Genomic DNA, 22,887 nt, shown 5'->3' on the forward strand with positions numbered 1-22,887 from the left:
GGATCATCATTTTTGCTGTATATGGTGTGCCTTGCCGGGCACAGATCCGTGCACTACATCGGAATGGTGAGCTGGATTTCTTCTCTACATAACGTTTATTTACTGGTAGTTAGAGACCTTGACAAAATAAGGTAAAAAATCTTCCCAAAATAACAGAAGGTCTCTATATTGTTCTTGAAGGCAAAAACATTATCACTTTTATTGGGACTAAAACTCATGCATGATGCAGGAAATCTCCCGAGTCCTCCCACCACATTTTCCTTCCAGAACTGCCAGCAATACATTTGTATTTTTAGATACTGTATAACATTTCGCCCTTCAAAAACTGAATTAGAATCCTAGGTTTTTTTTCCATCTGTTCTTGCTCTGCCTATCTATACACATCAATATCACAGTAGGGAATAGTCAGTCAAGGCATCTTTCACAGTAACAGAGCTATTTCTAGCATTCCTCCATTGTGCTTTGTATTTACAGCAGCATGCTGATGTCAGGCAGAATCATTTAAACAAGCAATAAAGTTGCAGGAAGAATGTTAACTTAATGTTATTTAACATTGTGTAAAAGTCTGTATATCAGATGTTTGCCTGTATTTCTTTTGAAAGACCATTCATTTCTGTAACGTGCTTTATCTGTTATTATAGTGCTGTGAAATGCAAATTTTTTTTTTTTTATATAAAATCATCTAAGCATCTTTTACCTGTATCTTTATCATGCAAATACAAGGCTAAAAGCAACTGTTCAGGGTCATAAGGGTCAGTGTTATATGAACAAGGTCATAAATAATCAATGGAGATAGTATCAGCAACTGTACATAGCAGCCCCTCCTCAAAAATACACCAATATTCTTGACCTCTAGACAAAAGACTCTAATACACCACTACTTATAGTATATTATTTGGGTCAGCCTCCAACAAAAAAAAAGGTAATAATCCTAACCAACACAAATCTGTGTAGTGTAAAATGACTAAACTACTCCAAAATGATAACACTACCACCAGATATAAATCAATCACATAAATCTTTATTGTAAATATCAATATATAAAAAACAAATTTAATAGACATATATAGGCACCAAAAGTCAGTTCATACAGGAAAATAGAGCAGGAAAAAGCCCTGTTTTCTTGTATGAACTGATTTGTGATGCCTATATATGTCTATTAAATGTATTTGTTTTATGTATTGATATTTACAATAAAGATTTATGTGATTGATTTATATCTGGTGGTAGTGTTATCATTTGGAGTAGTTTAGTCATTTTACACTACACAGATTTGTGTTGGTTAGGATTATTACCTTTTTTTTTTTTTTGCTGGAGGCTGAACAAAATAATATACCGTGTTTCTCTGAAAATAAGACCGGGTCTTATATTAATTTTAGTCACAAAAAACACACTAGGGCTTATTTTCAGGGTAGGGCTTATTTATTTACGGTATGTACATTGACCACATTTAACGGTATTTACCCCCCCCCCCATCATCATCATGTGATGGGCGCAGCGCTGCCCCCCAACGTCCCCCTCCCAACCGCCCCCTCCCCCCACCCGCCGCCAGTTTATCAGCCCAGCGCTGCACCCCACATCGGGAGACTAATCACATGTCACTCGCGAGCGCAGCTTCTCTCCCCCCCTGCCAAATAATTATCACTACTTGTACTTTGTATTCCTGTGCCCGGCTGCAAATATTAAAAAATAAACTTTAACTTACCGTACCTTCATCCTTCGTTCCCCCGTTGCTAAGGAACAGGCCTCATGGTCCCTGCGCTGTTCTTGCTGCTTCCTGGGGATGGGAACGTCACAGAGCCTTCAGCCTATCACCGGCCGCAGCGATGTCCCGCCTCGGCCGATGATAGGCTGAGCCCACTGTCATGTAAGAAGCCGGCCGGCTCCTCACATGACAATGCACTCAGCCTATCATTGGCCGAGGTGGGACATCGCTGCGGCCGGTGATAGGCTGAAGGCTCTGAGATGTCCCAACACCAGGAAGTAGCAAGAGCAGCGGAGAACAGTGAGGCCAGTTCCTTAGCAACGGGGGAACGGAGGACGAAGGTACGGTAAGTTAAAGTTTGTTTTTTAATATTTGCAGCCAGTGCATTGCCTAGGTCAGTGGTATTCAACCTGTGGACCTCCAGATGTTGTGAAACTACAACTCCCAGCATGCCCGGACAGCCGTTGGGAGTTGTAGTTTTGCAACATTTGGAGGTCCGTAGGTTGAAGACCACCGGCCTAGGTCTTATTTTTGGGGTAGGGTTTATATTGCAGCCCACCCCGATAATCCAGCGAGGGCTTATTTTCAGGGAAACAGGGTACTATAAGTAGTGGTGTATTAGAGTCTTTTGTCTAGAATATTGGTGTATTTTTGAGAAGGGGCTGCTATATACAGTTGTGTTATAATATGGTGTAGTATATGATTTGGGGCCAAAATGGGTACATTTATATTAGTTGATGCAATTTCTATATAGTCTGCAATAATGCCAATAAAAGAAGTAGCCCCTTCTTTCCTTCCCGCAGTTTGAGAGGTAAGCACACGCACACTTAGTTCAGCTCTAATAATCTGTGTTACAGCAGGGCTGGGGTGAGGGAAAGACAGTATAGGCAGCCCCCTCGGGTTCCACTTCAGGGGGAAGCACATTTTGTGGATAAAAAATGTTCTGCCTTTAAATTGGGCCCAAGAGGCTAATAATGCTGCTGGGGTCCAGTGTTTAGTTTAATTGAACACGAAGAAATGAAGCTACGGCACTTGGTATACTTTGCAGTTAAAACGCCCTCTTTATTGCAGCATAGCAGGTCAATGAGGAGCTGGACTAAGAGGCCGACGAGCGCTGGTTTCCAGTGCAATTACGCTTTGTCAAGGCAAATAAGCCTCCATATTATTAAGACCGTTAAAAGTATCTGTGAGTGGTGCGGACTCGTATCCTCCTCCTTTCCAATTTAGTTTAATTGAGATTGTAGTGAGGAAATGGTACCTGTCACTCAGATAGGTCACAGTGTAGACATAGGACCATGCCTTCAGAAATACACATGGGCACAGTAGTGGAGGAATGGATTACCAAGAAGAATTCTAGAGGATGGTGATCTGTCATATATTGTAGACTCTTGTGGACAGGGCTCTCAAGCCTACTGTTTGAATTGATAATAGTTTTTTTCTCAAGTGTCCTTTTTATTTTCTTTTTTTGTGTACATGTACATGTATAGCAAAGTACTGTGGAATAATGTATGGTGGTGATATAATAAGCAAGGGGGCACATTTGGAAACCTGTGCCTTGAGAACATGCCCCAGCCCTGCCCAATATTGTTTTTACATTGACTTTGGAGGCTCCATGTAATGTGTCATACGTATTCTATTATGATCTAGATATTGCTGGCAGTGTCCTACTATGCAGGAGCACACCATATTGGCAAAAGGATTGATAACACCCACATGTCAATTTTTGTGGAGCCCTGGGGAAAAATGCTCCAAAATTGTCATTTCATGGGAGATACACATCATAGAAGCTAACCGGTTCTTATTAGGTTTAATTTACAAGATGATTTCTAAAGATGGTCACAGTTCTAAAACATTCACAGATGTATATATATAGGGCATGTATACAATTATTTTCAGTTTCTATAACTCTTTCTTTTACCACCTCCCACAAAAAGAGACCTCTACTACTACTGTCGTATGAGCTATCACTAAGCTGTCCCAGACTTCAGAATGACAAGTAAACAGTAACTAGTTGTGCAAAGACTAGACCAGTACAGTCAGGTGGGGTAGGTCCGGTGGGGTATGTGCCACAATTGGATGCCAGGGAAGCACTAGCAAGCCATTCAGTCATGAACTAACTCAGCAAACTGGATATTTGCCCTGGGTAGTGTATCACTGAAAAACTAGACAGTTTTGAAAGACTGGTAGCAACCTCTATCATGCAAGCTGTAATAGCAGCCAAGTCACTTTTGGGAAAAGGATGCATAACTTAGTTAATTATTAGTAAATTATTCTGTAGATCTTTTATAACAGCAGAACAAGAAGACAGCTGAAGAGTCTTCTTCACTTTAGGTGGAAATGCTGTTTAAAGTGTTTTTTCTCTTTGTTATCTCTTTTAATGGTACCAGTAGTTGGCCATCCTTTGACAAGCTAGGCATATAGCATTTCACATGATTTTTACATTGGGTATTCATATTTAGTCTCTGCAACAGTCCCATTCTTTTGAAATATCCCCATTCAGATAAATGGAACCAATTTTTAATCTCAGAAATCTGCCACATGTAAACTCAGCCTAAAGTTGGTAACAATGCAGAAACATTAGAAAGATGTATTGTAACGTTATTGAAAGCTCAATATTCATTAACTATTTTTTTACTTTAATAATATTGGTTCATGTCTCCAGGCTTTGCATTGACAAACTGATATTATATCTCTTTTTTTATTATTAATATCACTTGGGAAGAAAGGCTGGTTCCTGTCTGTGGTATACCGCTGATTTCTGCAAGGTCAGAAGGCGTCATGCTTCAGAGGAGCCAGACCCAGATATCGACCACATTTGTAGCTTTTCACTTTCAAATGCCTTTCATCTGTTTAAGTCTATTAAGATCCCTCTCCACAATTACATGCAAAGAGGTTACTATTTAAGCACTGAAAACCACCTTGTACCTCCTAACAATGTTTTCATGATTTAAAGGGGCACTCTTTTTCTTTTAAATCTTTTAAATCAACTAGTGTCAGAAAGTTAAACAGATTTGTAAATTACTTCTATTAGAAAATCCCAATCCTTCCAGTACTTATCAGTTGCTGTATAATACACAGGAAGTTCTTTACTTTTTTAATTTCATTTCTACCTGACCACAGTGCTCTCTGCTGACACCTCTGTCCATGTCAAGAACTGTCCAGAGCAAAAGAGGTTTGCTATGGGGATTTGCTCCTACTCTGGACAGTTCCTGAATTGGACAGTGGAGTCAGTAGAGAGCCCTTGTGGTCAGGCAGAAAGGAAATTAAAAAAGAAAAGAACTTCCTGTGTATTATTCAGCAGCTGATCAGTACTGGAAGGATTAGAATTTTTTAATAGAAGTAATTTACAAATCTGTTTAACTTTCTGGCACCAATTGATTTAAAAGAAAATGTTTTCCAGTGGCGTACCCCTTTAACTATAATGTTTAGAATCAGCCCAAAAGGCATAGAAAAGAAAGGATACCACTAATACCATATGCACAAATCTGCAATACAAGGTCCATAAAGCTATAGAACATATAGACAGATGTTCTTCCACCCCCTTTTCAGAAGCTGAGTCAACACTTTAAGAGCTGATTACTGAAATGGATGTTTTTTTATATTTGGATGTTTACCAAAGATACCTTTAACTGAGGCTCTGTTCCTTTATCAGCACCGCAGTGCAGAAAATGTAGCTGCTTGCATGCATTTCTGTCTGGCCAACAAGATTGACCACTACTGAGATGGCTTCTCTGTAACATCCTTTAAAATGCAATGACTTGCTAACTCATCAATTTTCTTTTGTGTCTCCAGAGACTGGGACTATAGACCAGGAGATCCAATCCTACAACACACCAGGCTTCAGCGGCTGTCTATCCAGAGTACAGTTCAATCTTATTGCCCCTCTCAAGCTTGCGTTAAGGTCACGAAATAACTCACAGGTGCAAGTAGTGGGAGAGCTTGTGGAATCGAACTGTGGTGCATCCCCACTGACCATCCCTCAAATGGCATCCGACAACAATCCCTGGCATCGGAGCTCAGGTACTGCATCTGTATATACTGCTATTTTTTATTTAAAAAAAAGAAAACGAAATATGGCCTAAAACAAGTATCTTGTACTCAGGGGTCCAACACAATGTGGTGTGGAAGTTGTGATCACTCCTTGGCCCAGAGGTCTGAGGGGCGCTTCTACCACATCAGAGAACAGCAGTACTACTGTATAAGGGACACATCTGTTGGGGAACAATGGTACAGATTTTGTATGAGGGTCCAGGAGCTTCAAATCACTTCTTTGTTGGGAATTTATTTATATTTCATTCATATCTAAAATTACCGTATCTAACATATTTTTTTTTTACATTTGTAATTTTACTGTACCATTGATTTTTTTCTTTATGCAAACGTTGTATAGTTATTAAGAAAAACCTGTGACTAGTTTTATGCTGCTCTAACCTCGGGCATCACTAACAGGCATCACTATGATATATGAAACAGCTATGCCATTTCTCAGTAATCTTAGTAGTAACTTTGGCAGGGAACTGGACCCTAGTTATAGGGGTGGTCTGCAGGCCCTGATTGATAGATCTCTCTTTACTTGCATGTAGGGAGAGATCTGTCAATCAAGCTACTGGGGGGGCCACCCTGATGGCTTGAGGCCCCTTCCCAGCTGAAAGTACACTGCCATTTATAATACATCATATATTATTTTTGTAATAAGGGAGCAAGTCAGTGTTTAATCTCATCTCCCAGTGTCCGTCTTTTTTTTTCTATCGGCATTTGGTTACCTTTGTTTTTTGTTTTTCCCCCCTTTTCCTTTCCAATAGAAGTTTCTTCCAATAATGTCTGTATTTCATTCTTAGATTATATAGTGTTAGCTTCTTATCCTCAGACTGATGTTGCCTCAAGTGACTACTATATTGTATATATGCATTGTTTATATCTAACAAACTTTATTGTAAAAAAGAATGTAAATTTATTTAAATTACTGATTATTAGCATTATGCAGTTTGGAAGAAGTGGCTCAGAATAACCTATCAAATAGCACACATATCTACTACTTTAGTTATCTGTCATAATTGGTTTAGTTTTCATAGATCTAGTGGGTCAAAAATATGTCTGGTTTTATGTTTCATATAACTAATTCAACCTTTACATTCATCCCACAAAATTTCCCACTTCCGTGGCCAGAAATATAAAATCATATGGGTGGGTACTGGGGAAGGGGTTACTCTAGGGTGCAATATCTGTATGCCCATAGGCATACGCTGCATAGATAGATAAGCAGCAAAAACAGTGTAAGTAGTCATTGCATGGATATGCAGACTATAGTATCACAGTAATAAGTGACAGTATAACAAACTGAACATATCCCCAAGCATCAAGTAAAGTATCAAGATAAAGTAAAGTGACCAGCGTCCAAAGTGACCAGTAAATAGAGTCAGAAAAAGCATACATCTAGAGAACATGTAGAGTACATATACACATCAATGGGATATTTTGCAATATATATGCAATATGAAGAAACCCTAGTTATTATGATCCCAAACACCTTATTGGACAGCTGCATCTTAGGCTGGGGTCACTCAAAATATTTTGGTTAGTATTTTTAGTCAAAACCAGAGGTGGGTCCAAAACACAGAAAAAGGACACATCTTTCCATTCCAAGTAGTCAAGTGAGTGGTCCTACTCAGTGGTTGACAACTCCCTCTCTATGCACACTTATACACAGAGAGCTGTCAATCACTGAGCAGGACCGCCCACATGACGACTAAGCCCAGAACTAACGTGATTTACATGAATAAATGACAAGTTATCCTGAAACTTTCCCACAAACAGGGCTGGTTTTAGACTTAATGTGCCCTGGGCAAAATTAAATGTGGGGCCCCAAAAGCCGAACAAGTCAGTCACATTTAGTTTATTCAGGATGTAGCATGCCAAGAGTGTTGCAAGTTTATTAACCTCTTAAGGATGCAGGTTGTATGCCCTGCACCCGTTCCCCTGCTATGACGTGGGCTATCAGCTGCCAGGACCCATGTCTAATACCGTACATCACCGATTAGCACTGTTCCTGGCAGCTCAGTCGGGCTGTTTTGGACCGGATGGATCAGCAGAGCGCCGATAACACTGATCTATGCTATGGTATAGCATTGAACAGTGTATGCAATGAGAAGATTGCATGTAATTATCCACTATGGGGACTAAAAAATGTAAAAAAAAAAAAAAAAAGTTAATAAATATGATTTAAAGGGGTAATCCAGTGGAAAACTTTTTTTTTTTTTTTAAATCAGCTGGTGCCAAAAAGTTAAATTTGTAAATTACTTCTATTAAAAAATCTTAATCCTTCTAGTACTTATTAGCTACTGAATACTACAGACGAAATTATTTTCTTTTTTGAACACAGAGCTCTCTGCTGACATCACAAGCACAGTGCTCTCTGCTGACATCTCTGTCCATGTTAAGAACCGTCCAGAGTAGAAGAAAATCCCCATAACAAACATATGCTGCTCTGGACAGTTCCCAAAATGGACAGAGATGTCAGCAGAGAGCACTGTGCTCATGATGTCAGCAGAGAGCACTGTGCTCATGATGTCAGCAGAGAGCTCTGTGTTCCAAAAAGAAAATAATTTCCACTGTAGTATTCAGCAGCAAATAAGTACTGGAAGGATTAAGATTTTTAATAGAAGTAATTTACAAATCTGTAAAATTTTCTGGCACCATTTGATTTAAAATTAAAAACGTTTTCCACCGGAGTACCCCTTTAACCCCTTCCCTAATAAAAGTTTCAATCACCCTCCTTTTCCCATAAAAAAAATATGTAAACAAAAATAAACATATGTGGTATTTCCACGTGCGTAAATGTCCGAACTATAAAAATATAATGTTAATTCATGTTTTGGTTTCTTCATAGATTTTTTGGTGAAATTATTGATGTCATTACAAAGTAAAATTGGTAGTGCAGAAAGCAAGTCCTCGTATGGGTCTGTAGGTGGAAAACTGAAAGCGTTATGGTTTTTGGAGGGTGAGGAGGAAAAAACTAAAGTGCAAAAACGGATAAACACTGAGTCCTGAAAGGGTTAAAAGATCAGGAGCACAAGCCACAAAACGTATGTCCCTGTAGACACACAATATTTGCTAGATACACACAACAGCGCTAATATTGTTCCTATATATAAAAACCACGATACATGGACCAATATTCTCACATTCAGTAACAGCATGCTGGGATTTGTAGTATGCCAACAGCTGGAGACATCCTGGTTGGGAAACATTAAAATATACACACAAATTCTTAACCCCTTAAGGACCGGGGGGTTTTCCGTTTTTGCATTTTCGTTTTTTGCTCCTTGCCTTTAAAAAATCATAACTCTTTCAATTTTGCACCTAAAAATCCATATGATTGCTTATTTTTTGCACCACCAATTCTACATTGTAATGACATCAGTCATTGTGCCCAAAAATCTACGGTGAAACGGAAAAAAAAATAATTGTGCGACAAAATTGAAAAAAAAAAACGCCATTTTGTAACTTTTGGGGGCTTCCGTTTCTACCTAGTACATTTTTCGGTAAAAATGACACCTTATCTTTATTCTGTAGGTCCATACGATTAAAATGATACCCTACTTATATAGGTTTGATTTTGTCGGACTTCTGGAAAAAATCATAACTACATGCAGGAAAATTAATACGTTTAAAATTGTCATCTTCTGACCCCTATAACTTTTTTATTTTTCTGTATATGGGGCGGTATGAGGGCTCATTTTTTGCGCCGTGATCTGAAGTTTTTAACGGTACCATTTTTGCATTGATAGGACTTATTGATCGCTTTTTATTCATTTTTAAATTATATAAAAAGTGACCAAAAATGCACTATTTTGGACTTTGGAATTTTTTGGCGCGCACGCCATTGACCGAGCGGTTTAATTAACGATATATTTTTATAATTCGGACATTTCCACACGCGGTGATACCATATATGTTTATTTTTATTTACACTGTGTTTTTTTTTTTTATGGGAAAAGGGGGGTGATTCAAACTTTTAATAGGGGAGGGGTTAAATGATATTCATTCACTTTTTTTTCCACTTTTTTTTTGCAGTGTTATAGCTCCCATAGGGACCTATAACACTGCACACACTGATCTTTTACATTGATCACTGGTTTCTCATAGGAAACCAGTGATCAACGATTCTGCCGCATGACTGCTCATGCCTGGATCTCAGGCACTGAGCAGTCATTCGGCGATTGGACAGCGAGGAGGCAGGTAGGGGCCCTCCCGCTGTCCTGTAAGCTGTTTGGGATGCCACGATTTCGCCGTGGCTATCCCGAACAGCCCACTGAGTTAACCGACATGGTTTCACTTTCGCTTTTAGCCGCGCGGCTCAGCTCTGAGCGCGCGGCTAAAGGGTTAATAGCACGCGGCGCCACTATGACGCTGGGCCCGCCGTGATATGATGCGGGGTTACCGCGTAACCCCGCGTTATATCACGGGAGCAGGACCAAGGACGTACCAGTACGTCCTTGGTCCTTAAGGGGTTAAATCAGTGTTTCCCAATCAGGATGCCCCCAGCTATTGCAAAACTACAAATCCCAACATGCCCAAACAGCCCATACAGCTGAAGGCACCCTGGTTGGGAAACACTGATAACGATATATCAAATGTTCGTGCCATGAGATTTTGCCCCTGCTGCAATATTTTCTGCACTAGGGTTGGGCCTTAGGTAGGCCTAGTGACAGAAAGTGACAGATGCACCACTGTATACACATATGTTAAACTATGCATATACACGTGCATACATACAACACATACATACTCAATCACACATATATCATACATGTGTATATCCATACATGCATTAAACACCCATACAGCACACTGTACACAAATACATGTAACAGATTAACTGTTTACATCACACATGTACATTTACACATTACATCTACTTACTTTTATTGAAGGTTGGCTGGGTGCATTAAATACTTCCGGAGCTGCTTGATATTCATGCCTCTTGGTGCCTGCAGACTATATACCTCGTCGTCGGCCGACAGGCAGCTATTAAAGGAGCCTCTCCCTGCCAGCACTATGTGAATGAACTCTGCAGCGAGGTTCAATCCTGGATGCTGCTGGCTGCCGGTCTTCACTGCTTCCCCCAGCTACAAACACTATAGCATCTTCAGGGGGCCCACTAATCATATTTATCAAAACGAACACTATAACCAGTCCTAATGTACAGAGGGATCAGTCACAGCTTAGTTTTCATTTCTTAAACTGCTTCGTAGTATTGAAAGCTGCACTAAGACTGGCTGCTATTGGCAGCAAGGACTTCATACATTTTATATAAATGAGTTCACGAGAACAATTCCCTTGACAGAAAATATGGGTAGACCTGTTTATGAGCCTTCATAGTCTCTGTCCCTTATTATATTTTACTTCTTTTACTTTACTTTTAAAGTAAGCAGAATAACTCAGTTGTTGCTTGCAAGCACCACGAGGCAGTGTTTGTGACTGCATATGTTTTATTTCCACAGTACAAATGTTTTAGGCATTTCGTTACCTAGATACAGAAGTTACATTGTCCCTTGAGTGTTTTTATCATCCCTTCACAACAGCTTTAAAATGAGTATACTGTGTGTTCGCATGAGTCAATAAGTAAGCCTTAGGCTACATTCACATGTAAAAACTAACCTCTGTTTATGGTATACATTGGTTCTCAGCCTATTTGGTCACCAAAATGATTTTATAATGCTGCTTACCTTTCCTAATAAACCTATGGCTTTGCCGAGAGAGGGGGTTGAGTCTCATCGCTGCAGCTCACCTAACAAGATCACTTTGTGATCTATCACCTGGCTAAATGCCCGCAGCCTGAGCTGCAGAGACTCATAACTGGGTTCTGGTCAGTTCACATAATTTTGATCACAGTTTTGATGTTTTTCTTATTCCCACGTTTTTTTTTTTAAGAGAAATATTGAAATCAGCCAAAGTAATTTGATCTGTAATGACAAGTGAGGTAGTTTACGAAGATATATTTAGGCCATGTTCACATGTTGCAGTTTTACTGCACTTTTGTAACATTTTAACCATGTTTTTGCTGTGATCTTCCAAAATTACTGTAAAAAGTCTACATCTTCATCTCAAGTTGTATAGTAAAATATTGCCATTTTCCTGTGATTTGGGGAAAATCACAACAAAAATCAGTAAAAATGCAATGTGTGAACACAGCCTCACTACTATATATACTGATCCCATGAAGATAGTAGGAGCAGCAGTATATAATTTAGGCTGGGTGGGAAGGGAAGGGCTTTTTGACCACTAGTAGCATTTGAATTAACTCATTTGCAACCAATTACTGAAAATAGATGATGGAAGTTCAATGGAGGGGGCTAAGGAGCTGTGCCACTTCTCCCTTACAGAGGCCAGCTAGTATCTGCAGCTGACATCTAGAGTTACGGCACTACAGCCCACTCCAATGCTGCTCATTACCTGCCAATATTCTGGGATCAATAATTACTGCAGCATCTAGGGGGTTAGAAGCTGCCATAGGCAGGCTGTAATAGAAGCTCAGCACAAGATCACTAATCTAAAACCATCTGACAAATTCCCTTTAAGGAGGACTTGGGGCACACAAAAAAATCACTTAGGGTGACCTGATCAAACATATTTTTACAGTTTCTTGATACACCCTACCATTCATGAGATATGAGGGTTTATAGTTTGTCTGACAATTCAAGGAATCAGTAAAATGGGTGTGAACTTAATTTCAGTAAAGGGAGTGAAAATCAAGTAATGGGCAGGATTATATGGTCAGGGGGTGTGAATGTTGTACAATAAGGGACATATATGCCTAATACACACACCCTGACTGTATAATCTCACCCATCACCAGATATTTACTCCCATTACTAAAATTAAGTCCACACCCATCTAACTGCTTTCCTGAACCTTCAGACAAATTATAGAATCTCACCAAGTCCAAGATACTGGCACAGCCCTCTCTGTCTGAACACGGCCTATCCTGAAGTTTCGGTCTATCAGGTAGGTGGTGCTGTTAACCATTTAACAATCTTTTATATGCAGACATTCCCCAAAGAACTTGAAGAAAGAAAAAAGAGGGCAGCAACTCACCAAGTCCTTTATGATTCTTTATTCCATACAAACGTTAAAACAACTCCAACAGGATACCCGGGGTCAGGTAGCTCAGTGCTTAATCCACAATGTTTGCCAGGTGACAGCCGTTTCCCGCAATTACTGCGCTTCTACAGACCTATAGTTGGGCTGGACGTCGGCACTGAAATACTAGCCAACTCATGATGTCAGCCAACAAATATACAAACACATATGAAGGTTAAAGACAACATTAAAGGCAAAGCAACTGTTGACCCTTTCTATCCCAGCAAACTTCAGCACTGTTGAATCACCATTATTCATCTCTTACATGCTGGATCAGATGAGGAGACCCTTTTCCTGACCGAATAGGGTCAATGTAGGAGATGGAAGGAATAGACAGAGATAACTATTAAAAAGAGGCATTATGGATTTAAAAAACTAAGGCACAAGAGATGCTAGGTTTCAATGACAAGATAGATATGGGGATATTCTTAAAGTTGCATTGCTTTTAATGTTGTTTTTAACCTTCATATGTGTTTGTATATTTGTTTGCTGACATAATGAGTAGGCTGGTATTTCAGTGCCAACGTCCAGCCCAATTATAGGTCTGTAGAAGCGCAGTAATTGCAAGAAACGGCTGTCACCTGATAAACAGTGTGGATTAAGCACTGAGCTACCTGGCCCCAGGCGTCCGCACAAAGAACATTTCCTGTTGGAGTTGTATTAATCTTTGTACGGAATAAAGAATCATAAAGGACTTGGTGAGTTGCCGCCCTCTTTTTCCTTTCTTCAAGTTCTTTGGTGAATGTCTGCAGACAAATTATAAACCCACATATCTTTGGAATGGATGAACGTCTCTTGGTAGTCTCAAGAAACTGTAAAAACTTGTGAAACTAGGGCACGCTAACCTATTTAATGATGATAATGATAATGCAATTGCATTTTTGTGATGTTGGCTAAAGACCCCCTTAAAAAAAGCAAATTGCACCAATATTATTGATAATAATTGAGTCACATCTGTATATTGATCTTTTATAAATACCGTATTTCTGCTTTGTTCTTAACAGAAACCGCTAACTTTCCCAACAATGAAGGACAAGCCATTACAGATGGAGTCAACAGGAATTCTGCTATTATTGGAGGTGAGATGACATATTTTGGTATTCATGAATAGAGGCAGGGATAGAGTGAAAGGACAGACAGATAAAGGTTTTTAGTTCTTGTGTTATGTTATGGGAGAAATCACCTGTTTTTATTTTTACAACATGTGCTTTAAAGCATAAAAAATGTATAAAGGATGAATGCCTCTCTGGAGGCTGTAGAAACCATTAAATGCATTTTATTTTATTTTGCTTTATTAAAAATGTTCAGACATTCTATCAGACATTTATGACACATTCTAATGTTATGCTCCAGATGGGAATACTCCTTTAACAGCCTAGGAGGGTAACAAAGCTATTTACATTACCTAAAGTCTTCCTATTTTACTGCTAGAGGCATTACATGCTACAACATTAAACATTAAATTGAGCATTTTTTATTTAAAAAAACTAACATGAACTGCAAATACAATTATGTAAACAAGATATGAAATATGTTTTTTTTTCCAGAGTTCAAATCCTCCACATTTTATGTGAAAACATTAGGAAATTTGTAGATTTCTTTCGAAAATGTAGGTTTTTTTTTAGAGGCACGCTCACTTTGCCTGATGGCCATGCCCCTTTGTATGGTTTTCTGAGTAAAGTGGAGAGTTAGTAGGGTTTTTTGGATATTTTGTTGGAAATTGTTGTGCACGACACATGCGACACAAAAAACCCTACAAAATCTGCTTGGAAAAGCCTTAGTAAATGAGGACCATACTCTTTAATTTGCTTGCCTTTAACCCCTTAAGGACTCAGGGTTTTTCCGTTTTTGCACTTTCGTTTTTTCCTCCTTACCTTTTAAAAATCATAACCCTTTAAATTTTCCACCTAAAAATACACATTATGGCTTATTTTTTGTGTCTCCAATTCTACTTTGCAGTGACATTAGTCATTTTACCCAAAAATGCACGGCGAAACGGAAAAAAAAATCTTTGTGCGACAAAATCGGAAAAAAAACGCCATTTTGTAACTTTTGGGGGCTTCCGTTTCTACGCAGTGCATATTTCGGTAAAAATTACACCTTATCATTATTCTGTAGGTCCATACGGTTAAAATGATACCCTACTTATGTAGGTTTGATTTTGTCCCACTTCTGGAAAAAATCATAACTACATGCAGGAAAATTTATACGTTTAAAAATGTCATCTTCTGACCCCTATAACTTTTTTATTTTTCCACGTACGGGGCGGTATGAGGACTCATTCTTTGCGCCGTGATCTGATGTTTTTATCGGTATGATTTTTGTTTTGATCGGACTTTTTGATCACTTTTTATTCATTTTTTAATGGTATAAAAAGTGACCAAAATACGCTTTTTTGGACTTTGGAATTTTTTTGCGCGTACGCCATTGACTGTACGGCTTAATTAATTATATATTTTTATATTTCGGACATTTACGCATGCGGCGATACCACATATGTTTATTTTTTTTAGACTGTTTTATTTTTTTTATGGGAAAAGGGGGGTGATTCAAACTTTTATTAGGGAAGGGGTTAAATTACCTTTATTAACACTTTTTTTTAACTTTTTTTTTGCAGTGTTATAGGTCCCATAGGGACCTATAACACTGCACACACTGATTTCTTACACAGATCACAGGCGTGTATTAACACGCCTGTGATCAGTGTTATCGGCGCTTGACTGCTCCTGCCTGGATCTCATGCACGGAGCAGTCATTTGCCGATCGGACACCGGGGAGGCAGGTAAGGGCCCTCCCGGTGTCCGGTCAGCTGTTCGGGATGCCGTGATTTCACCGCGGCGGTCCCGAACAGCCCGACTGAGCAGCCGGGTCACTTTCAGTTTCACTTTAGAAGCGGCGGTCAGCTTTGACCGCCGCTTCTAAAGGGTTAATACCGCACATCGCCGCGATCGGCAATGTGTGGTATTAGCCGCGGGTCCCGGCCGTTGATTAGCGCCGGGACCGACGCGATATGATGCGGGATCGCGGTGCGATCCCGCTTCATATCGCGGGAGCCGGCGCAGGACGTAAATATACGTCCTGCGTCGTTAAGGGGTTAAAGAGAACCCTGGTGCCCCACAACATTGGCTCCATGACCTAATAGGTAAAGAGAATAATGTTTTAATGCAGTTCTCCATTATGCTCTATATGATGCTGCATAGAGGTAAAAAATTAAAATTTAAAGGCCTATGCACCATATGCAAGTGTCAGTTATCCAGTCACAAAGAAGTGGATGTGGTGGCGTTCAGTCAGGCTCCCCTTCCTGTCATGGCTTCTCCCTGCGTTCAGCCTGTTGGGAGGAGGGCACGATGAATGTGGCTGAAAACTGCCATATGCACCCTTCAACCCCCCACGTGACTGAAAAGCAGTTACTTGCATATGGCACATGTATTTGTCTATGCATCATTACATTGGAGGACTGCCTCAAAACACTGTTCTCCTTTCCTTTAAGCTCTTAACGACGCCGGACGTAAATGTACGTCCTGGTGAGCTGGTACTTAATGCACCAGGACGTACATTTACGTCCTATACATAACCGCGAGCATCGGAGCGATGCTTGGGTCATGCGCGGCAGGTCCCGGCTCCTGATAGCAGCCAGGGACCCGCTGGTAATGGTGGACATCCGCGATCATGCGGATGTCCGCCATTAACCACTCAGATGCTGTGATCAATACAGATCACGGCATCTGCAGCATTGCGGACACTAAAATGGATGATCGGATCGCCCGAAGCGCTGCCGCGGTGATCCGATCATCCAGCATGGCAGCTGGAGGTCCCCTCCCCTGCCTCCGCTGCCTTCCAGGGGTCTACTGCTCTGGTCTTCGATCGAGCTGACCAGAGCAGAAGATGACCGATAATACTGATCAGTGCTATCTCCTATGCATAGCACTGAACAGTATTAGTAATCAAAAGATTGCTATAAATAGTCCCCTATGTAAAGAAAATATTTTATATACATATTTGGTATCGCCGCGTGCATAAATAGTCCCCTATGTAAAAAAAATATATAGTATAAAATGTTAATGATACCGTACGGTGAACGGCGTAAACGTAAAAAAAAAAAGTCCAAAATAGCTGCTTTTTTATAACATTTTATTCCCAATAAAATTAATAAAAAATGTATTAAAAGTTTTATATAAGCGAATATGGTATCAATAAAAAGTACAGATCACGGGCAAAAAATGAGCCCTCATACCGCTGCTTATACGCAAAAATGAAAAAGTTATAGGTCTTCAAAATAGGGGATTTTAAACGTACTAATTTGGTTAAACAGTTTGCGATTTTTTTTAAGCGCAACAGTAATAGAAAAGTATGTTATCATGGGTTTCATTTTAATCGTATTGACCCAAAGAATAAAGAACACATGTCATTTTTACCATAAATTGTACGGCGTGAAAACTAAGCCTTCCAAAATTTGCAAAATTGCGGTTTTCTTTTTAATTTCCCCACACAAATAGTATTTTTTTGGTTGCACCATACATTTTATGGTAAAGTGAGTGATGGCATTACAACGGACAACTGGTCGCACAAAAAACAAGCCCTCATACTAGTCTGTGGATTAAAATATAAAAGAGTTATGATTTTTTGAAGGGGAGGTAGAAAAAACGAAAACGTAAAAATAAAAGTCCTTTAGGGGTTAAGGTCCTGGGGCTCTTTTGTGGGGCACCAAAGACCTGACAGGTTCTCTTTAAGATTTTACCAAATAAGCTCCAACTTTTTCTTATGATTATACTAGAAAGTGATAGCATAGTACATGCATGGCACACATAGCATATTGCATAAGAGTGTGCACCCAAAAGCCACGCCTCCTAACCACACCCAGCCTCCTTTACATATTCAATATTCTTCAACATGCCACACATGCATGGTCAACACTCCAATCATTGTTTATGGACCATCTGTAGGTAGTTTGCCCCTTGTATATAGGTAGTATACCCCTGTTTGTAGGACCCATTTGTAGGTAGTTTGCACCCTGTATATAAAACCCCCTGAAGGCAGTGTGTCCTCCCCCCCCCCCCCCCCCCCCTCTATAGGTCGGTTCCTCCTGTAGGTAGTTTTTCCGCTGTAGATAAGTCCCCTATAAGTAGTTTCCCCCTGTATATAGGTCCCCAATGTAAGTAGTTTTATCTCTTATGAGAGTAGCTTTTAAATTAGTTTGAGACTTTTATATTGATGGTATGATAACATAATTGCTTGGGTAAGACATTGCAGTAAGTGGAGATCAATCCATCATACATATATTACAGATTTTAATACAGATATACCGATTCTTGGTGGAATCATTTTTAAATATTATTATGTTGTATGAATTGTTTCACAATGCTGGTGATATATATATATTCAGCATTTTCAACTATTGCCTCTCTCTTTCTTTAGGTATTATAGCAGTGGTGATCTTCACTATTCTTTGCACCTTGGTGTTTTTAATACGCTACATGTTCCGCCACAAGGGCACCTACCATACAAATGAAGCCAAGGGAGCCGAATCTGCTGACAACGCTGACGCAGCCATTATAAACAATGACCCCAACTTTACTGAGACCATTGATGAAAGTAAAAAGGAATGGCTTATCTAATAGTGTTCAATGTGATCACAGTGGGTTCTGGTGTGTTGCTAGGGACTGTGTCTCAACAGTGCTTGGCTTCGGATTTCTCCGTGCAAGGTCAACATGACCCGAAGGCCCTTAAAGGCCACTCAATACACTGACAAAAGTACAAATCATAAACTTTGATAAAGGAATTTAAACATCATTTTTAGTTATGTCTACAGTTGGGTTTTTGTTCCTTCTGTATTTCCCTGTCTAAAATGGAAAAAAAATCAGCTTTTAGAATTTCAGCATTGGTTTGGGTTTGTCAGTAATATCTGTATTTTTTTGTGTGTGTTTAGAGGCAATCTAATAACTAAGCAATGTTAAGGGTCCGGTTTTCTAAAATTTTATAAGCCCTTACATTATTTAAGAAGTCAACATATATACACCACTGATTATATGTAAACCTATGCAAGCGTTTATATATAATCCCGCACACACATGTAATTGTTCTAAAACTCATCTACTTCCTTTCTCCTTTATATAATACAAAAACTTTTCATTGCATGCATAGGCACTGCAGTAACTCAGAATGGTTCAGGGTGGAGGATCACCATGCCAATAAAGAATGTATTTGCCATTTTTTAGAGATTGTTGCTATATTATAACAAGCACTGGGATAGATAACCTGTGACATAGGCACGCTGACCAATCCAGGACTTAGAGGTCAGTGACCGCCACGCAGCCACAAGTTGCCTAACCATGAAATAAAGGGATATCTTGGTGTAACAAAAAAAAATCTAAATGGTATACATTGCAAAAGAAAAATATACTAAAATATATTGCACCTTTTCTGATACTATGGCTTGTGATTTTTTTTTTATCTATCACACACTAAGCACATTCAGCTGAATTATTTCTGTATTTTGGTCAATATGAAAATTTGTGCATCTTCCAGGCGTGGTTATATGTAGAGAAAAACACAGTACAGATTTGTGTTTCAATTTCATATTCAATTTCAAAAACGTAGAGGACATCTGCCATTGTGGAGAGTCTTGGGAGGCCTCCATACACATTAGATGGCTAGCTAGTCCTGCCAATATCAGGCGATGTTATATACATATATATCACAGTTGACAGATCACATTTTATAAACTCTAGACAATCTATTACAAGTTAAGCCAGAACTCCAGGCAGATACATTTATCTACACTGATAAAAAAAAAAAAAAAAAAAAGCAGATAATGTTTTAATACTGGCGTACTGTTTGAGGGGTGTGCCAATCTTTCCCCTAGACCACACTTTGTGTTCCAAGTGTTCCAACACCTTTCTACTCCACCAATAAATAAGATGCATAGAGTGCAAGACTGTGGTCCTACCCAAATTGCTTGTCAAATTTACAATGCATTTATGCCAAAACACTGGTGACCAATCTGACCCACTATGTTAAGGTTTGAAAGAAGAGAAGTTTCTTCTACTTATGCATTTATCATGTATACAACTGCATAAACTCAATACACTATTTTCATCATCTGTGAGAAGTCTTATGCCAAAATGTGTTTCCAGCCTCTGGATAGAAGAAGAATATTTTCATACATTAAATGGGCACTGTCAATTCAAAACTTTGAAAACATGTCAAAAGTATTTTAATCAGTCAGGGTCTGAGTGTTCAGAATTAGAGAAGAGTGTGCAAAGCAAGACAAACTTACAATGTCAAACTATAGGATTCATCACAAAATTCCTCCCAAATTGTCAAGAAGGTGCTTGATCCAACACAAAATTCCTCCCAAATCGGCAGAGTCAAGAAGGTGCTTAGAACCAGAGTAAAATGTTAACTTTTCTTTATTCCCACAATGCAACGCGTTTCGCGGAGGTTCCGCTTCATCAGGCATGCCTGATGAAGCGGAACCTACGCGAAACCCGTTGCATTGTAGGAATAAACAAAAGTTTGCATTTTACTCTGGTTCTAAGTGCCTTCTTGACTCTGCCGATTTGGGAGGAATTTTGTGTTGGATCTTTATCTACAAGAGGTGGAGGGGCTGCATGAACCCTTTATTATTCACACTCCTATCCATGGTTGTACTTGAAATAAATAGAAAGAAAAAAGACCGGGGAACGGCGCCTCGTGTGTTACCCTTAAACACAAACAGCAAGTGTAAATGTGGGAGAAACCCACAGCACTTATAGGTGGCTGCTCACCAGATGTAAATAGAAGTAACGCATATCACCCCAAATAGGGGTACTCACTGATGTCCAAAGGAGGGCTGCAAGCCGGAGGTCACAGGCACATACGTCCTGACGTAGTCATCAAACGGAAAATGGAAAAGGACCTCATTCATCCAGGCGCTGCCGGTTAGGTCATCAGGTGCACAAAATGATGCAATGTATACCTTGGAATATTGTATACATGAAAGTTTATTAAAAAATAATAAACAACATACAGATTACGCGTTTCGAGGGTGACTCCCCTCTTCCTCAGATCAGGTGTGCTGTCATACAACAAACAGGAAAGTATTTATGTGAAAAAAGGGCGCCAAAACACCTAAGGGGGCGTGGCCAGGAAGTGGGATGTAACCAAAAAGCAAGTGTAAACAGGTAAAATAAAGTAAAGAAAAAAAAAAAAAAGGAATAAAAAAACTAACATGTTGTTTTAATAGCATGAGACATATGTCTAACTAAAATATAGCAAAGAGATCCTGGGATCGTGACGTTTCAGGATCTCCGTATCTGTTGGCAGAGAAAGCAGGCCAGTGCGCACGCGCCGGTGTCTCTAAGGACGCGTTGCCAGGGCAGACGCTCGGCTTATACCAAGCCGAGCGAAAACAAGGCACCGGTACGCGTGCGCCAACCCCGTCTGTATCTGCCGGAGAGGCTGTATAACGCGATGCGCTCATGTTTCCAAGGACGAGTCGCTAAGGTGAGCGCACCGGTGCGCGTGCACCATCCCCGTCTGTATCTGCCAGAGAGGCTGTACAACGCGATGCGCCCATCCCCGTCTGTATCTGCCGGAGAGGCTGTACAACGCGATGCGCCCATGTTTCCAAGGACGCGTCGCTAAGGTGAGCGCTCGGCTTTTGCTGCTCCGAGCGAGAGATATTATAAAGCATAACTGTGAGGCAGAAACATGGGGGAAAAAATAAAAAAAATAAAAAAAAATAAAAAAAAAAAAAAAGAGAATATTAGATCCAAGATGAACGATGTATGTGTGTGTGTATCTATAATTAACATATCTATGTAGAAAGCAATCTAGTAGAGAAAATTGAAAAGAATGTAAAGAGCAAGGGGAACGCATTGCAGCGTGATTCACAGGCTCTATAGGAGTATAGTAGCCAGCCTGATGAATGAGTGTCGGCATTAAAGGGGTATATATAAAAAAACAGCGTGCAAAAATGCATAACATATAGAATGCATAACATAGTAAATTATGAAATATAAAAATATACATAAAAAATATATAAATAAATGTAAATAAATAATAATAATAAAAATACATAAAGATGGCATATAAAAGATAAAAAAATACAGATCCATGTATGTATACACATATATACACACATCCACATGCACAACTACTCAGAATTATTGAATTACGACAATAGGATTGGGAGATACACATATCAAAATTAGGGCTGTAATGGATAAAAAAATATAATAATAATAAAATTATATATATATATATATATATATATACATATATATACATATATATATATATATATATATACACATACACTACATAAAGAGCACTGAATGGATGATAAAAAGACAACAGAGGAAATTAGAAGTTACATTCGATCATTTCGTTTAATCCTGTAGGTATGAGAGTTTTTAATTTATATATCCAAAAATTTTCCCTCTTACGTAGTGTAGCAAATCTATGAGGGTCGTCTTTGGGTATCATTTCTATTGGGGTTAAACAAATACATCCAAAGTCTTGTTTGTGAAGTTCCGTGAGATGCCTAGAGACACTGTAAAAGGAAACCATTGTTTGTATTGCTCCTATGCTTGTTAATCCTTTCTCGGAGACTTCTGATGGTGCGCCCCACATATTGAAGCCCACAGGGGCATTCCAGCAGATAAATAATGTATTGGGAGGCACAGTTTATATAGGATTTAATCTCAAAGGATTCTCCTGTCCTATTTGAGGAGAAGGACTTGCATTTATTTGTAATATTTGCACAACATTTGCATTTTGTGGAGGAGCATTTGTATGACCCAGTTGAAGATAGAAAGGTCAACTTACTAACTTTCTGGGAGCGCAATCTACTGGGTGCAATAATGTTGCGAAGGGTCCGTCCCCTCCGGAATGTGACTGCAGGTTTGGGTGGGAGAATATCTCGTAAGTAAGGGTCTTTTAAAAGGATCGCCCAATGTTTGTGTAGGATTCCTTTAATAAGTTTGTTCTCTTTAGTGAAAGTGGTGATAAAATTTAATGACCACTTGTCACACATGTCATCCTTAATAGAATTCTTA

The 22,887-nt window shown here is 39.4% G+C and overlaps 1 protein-coding gene across 1 annotated transcript in view; it reads left to right on the forward strand.

The window, feature by feature from the left end:
* The window catches only part of CNTNAP2 (contactin associated protein 2), a 1,818,787-nt gene extending 1,799,514 nt beyond the window's left edge, over positions 1-19,273 (forward strand). Inside the window, exons 22-24 of the mRNA XM_056520555.1 lie at positions 5,498-5,725; positions 13,852-13,926; positions 18,263-19,273. Coding sequence (XP_056376530.1) covers positions 5,498-5,725; positions 13,852-13,926; positions 18,263-18,462 — 503 coding nt within the window. The 3' untranslated portion in view covers positions 18,463-19,273. The remainder of the gene's footprint in view (positions 1-5,497; positions 5,726-13,851; positions 13,927-18,262) is intronic.
* The last annotated feature ends 3,614 nt before the right edge of the window (positions 19,274-22,887 follow it).

This window comes from Hyla sarda, chromosome 5, assembly GCF_029499605.1.
Source record: "Hyla sarda isolate aHylSar1 chromosome 5, aHylSar1.hap1, whole genome shotgun sequence".
NCBI lineage: Eukaryota > Metazoa > Chordata > Amphibia > Anura > Hylidae > Hyla > Hyla sarda.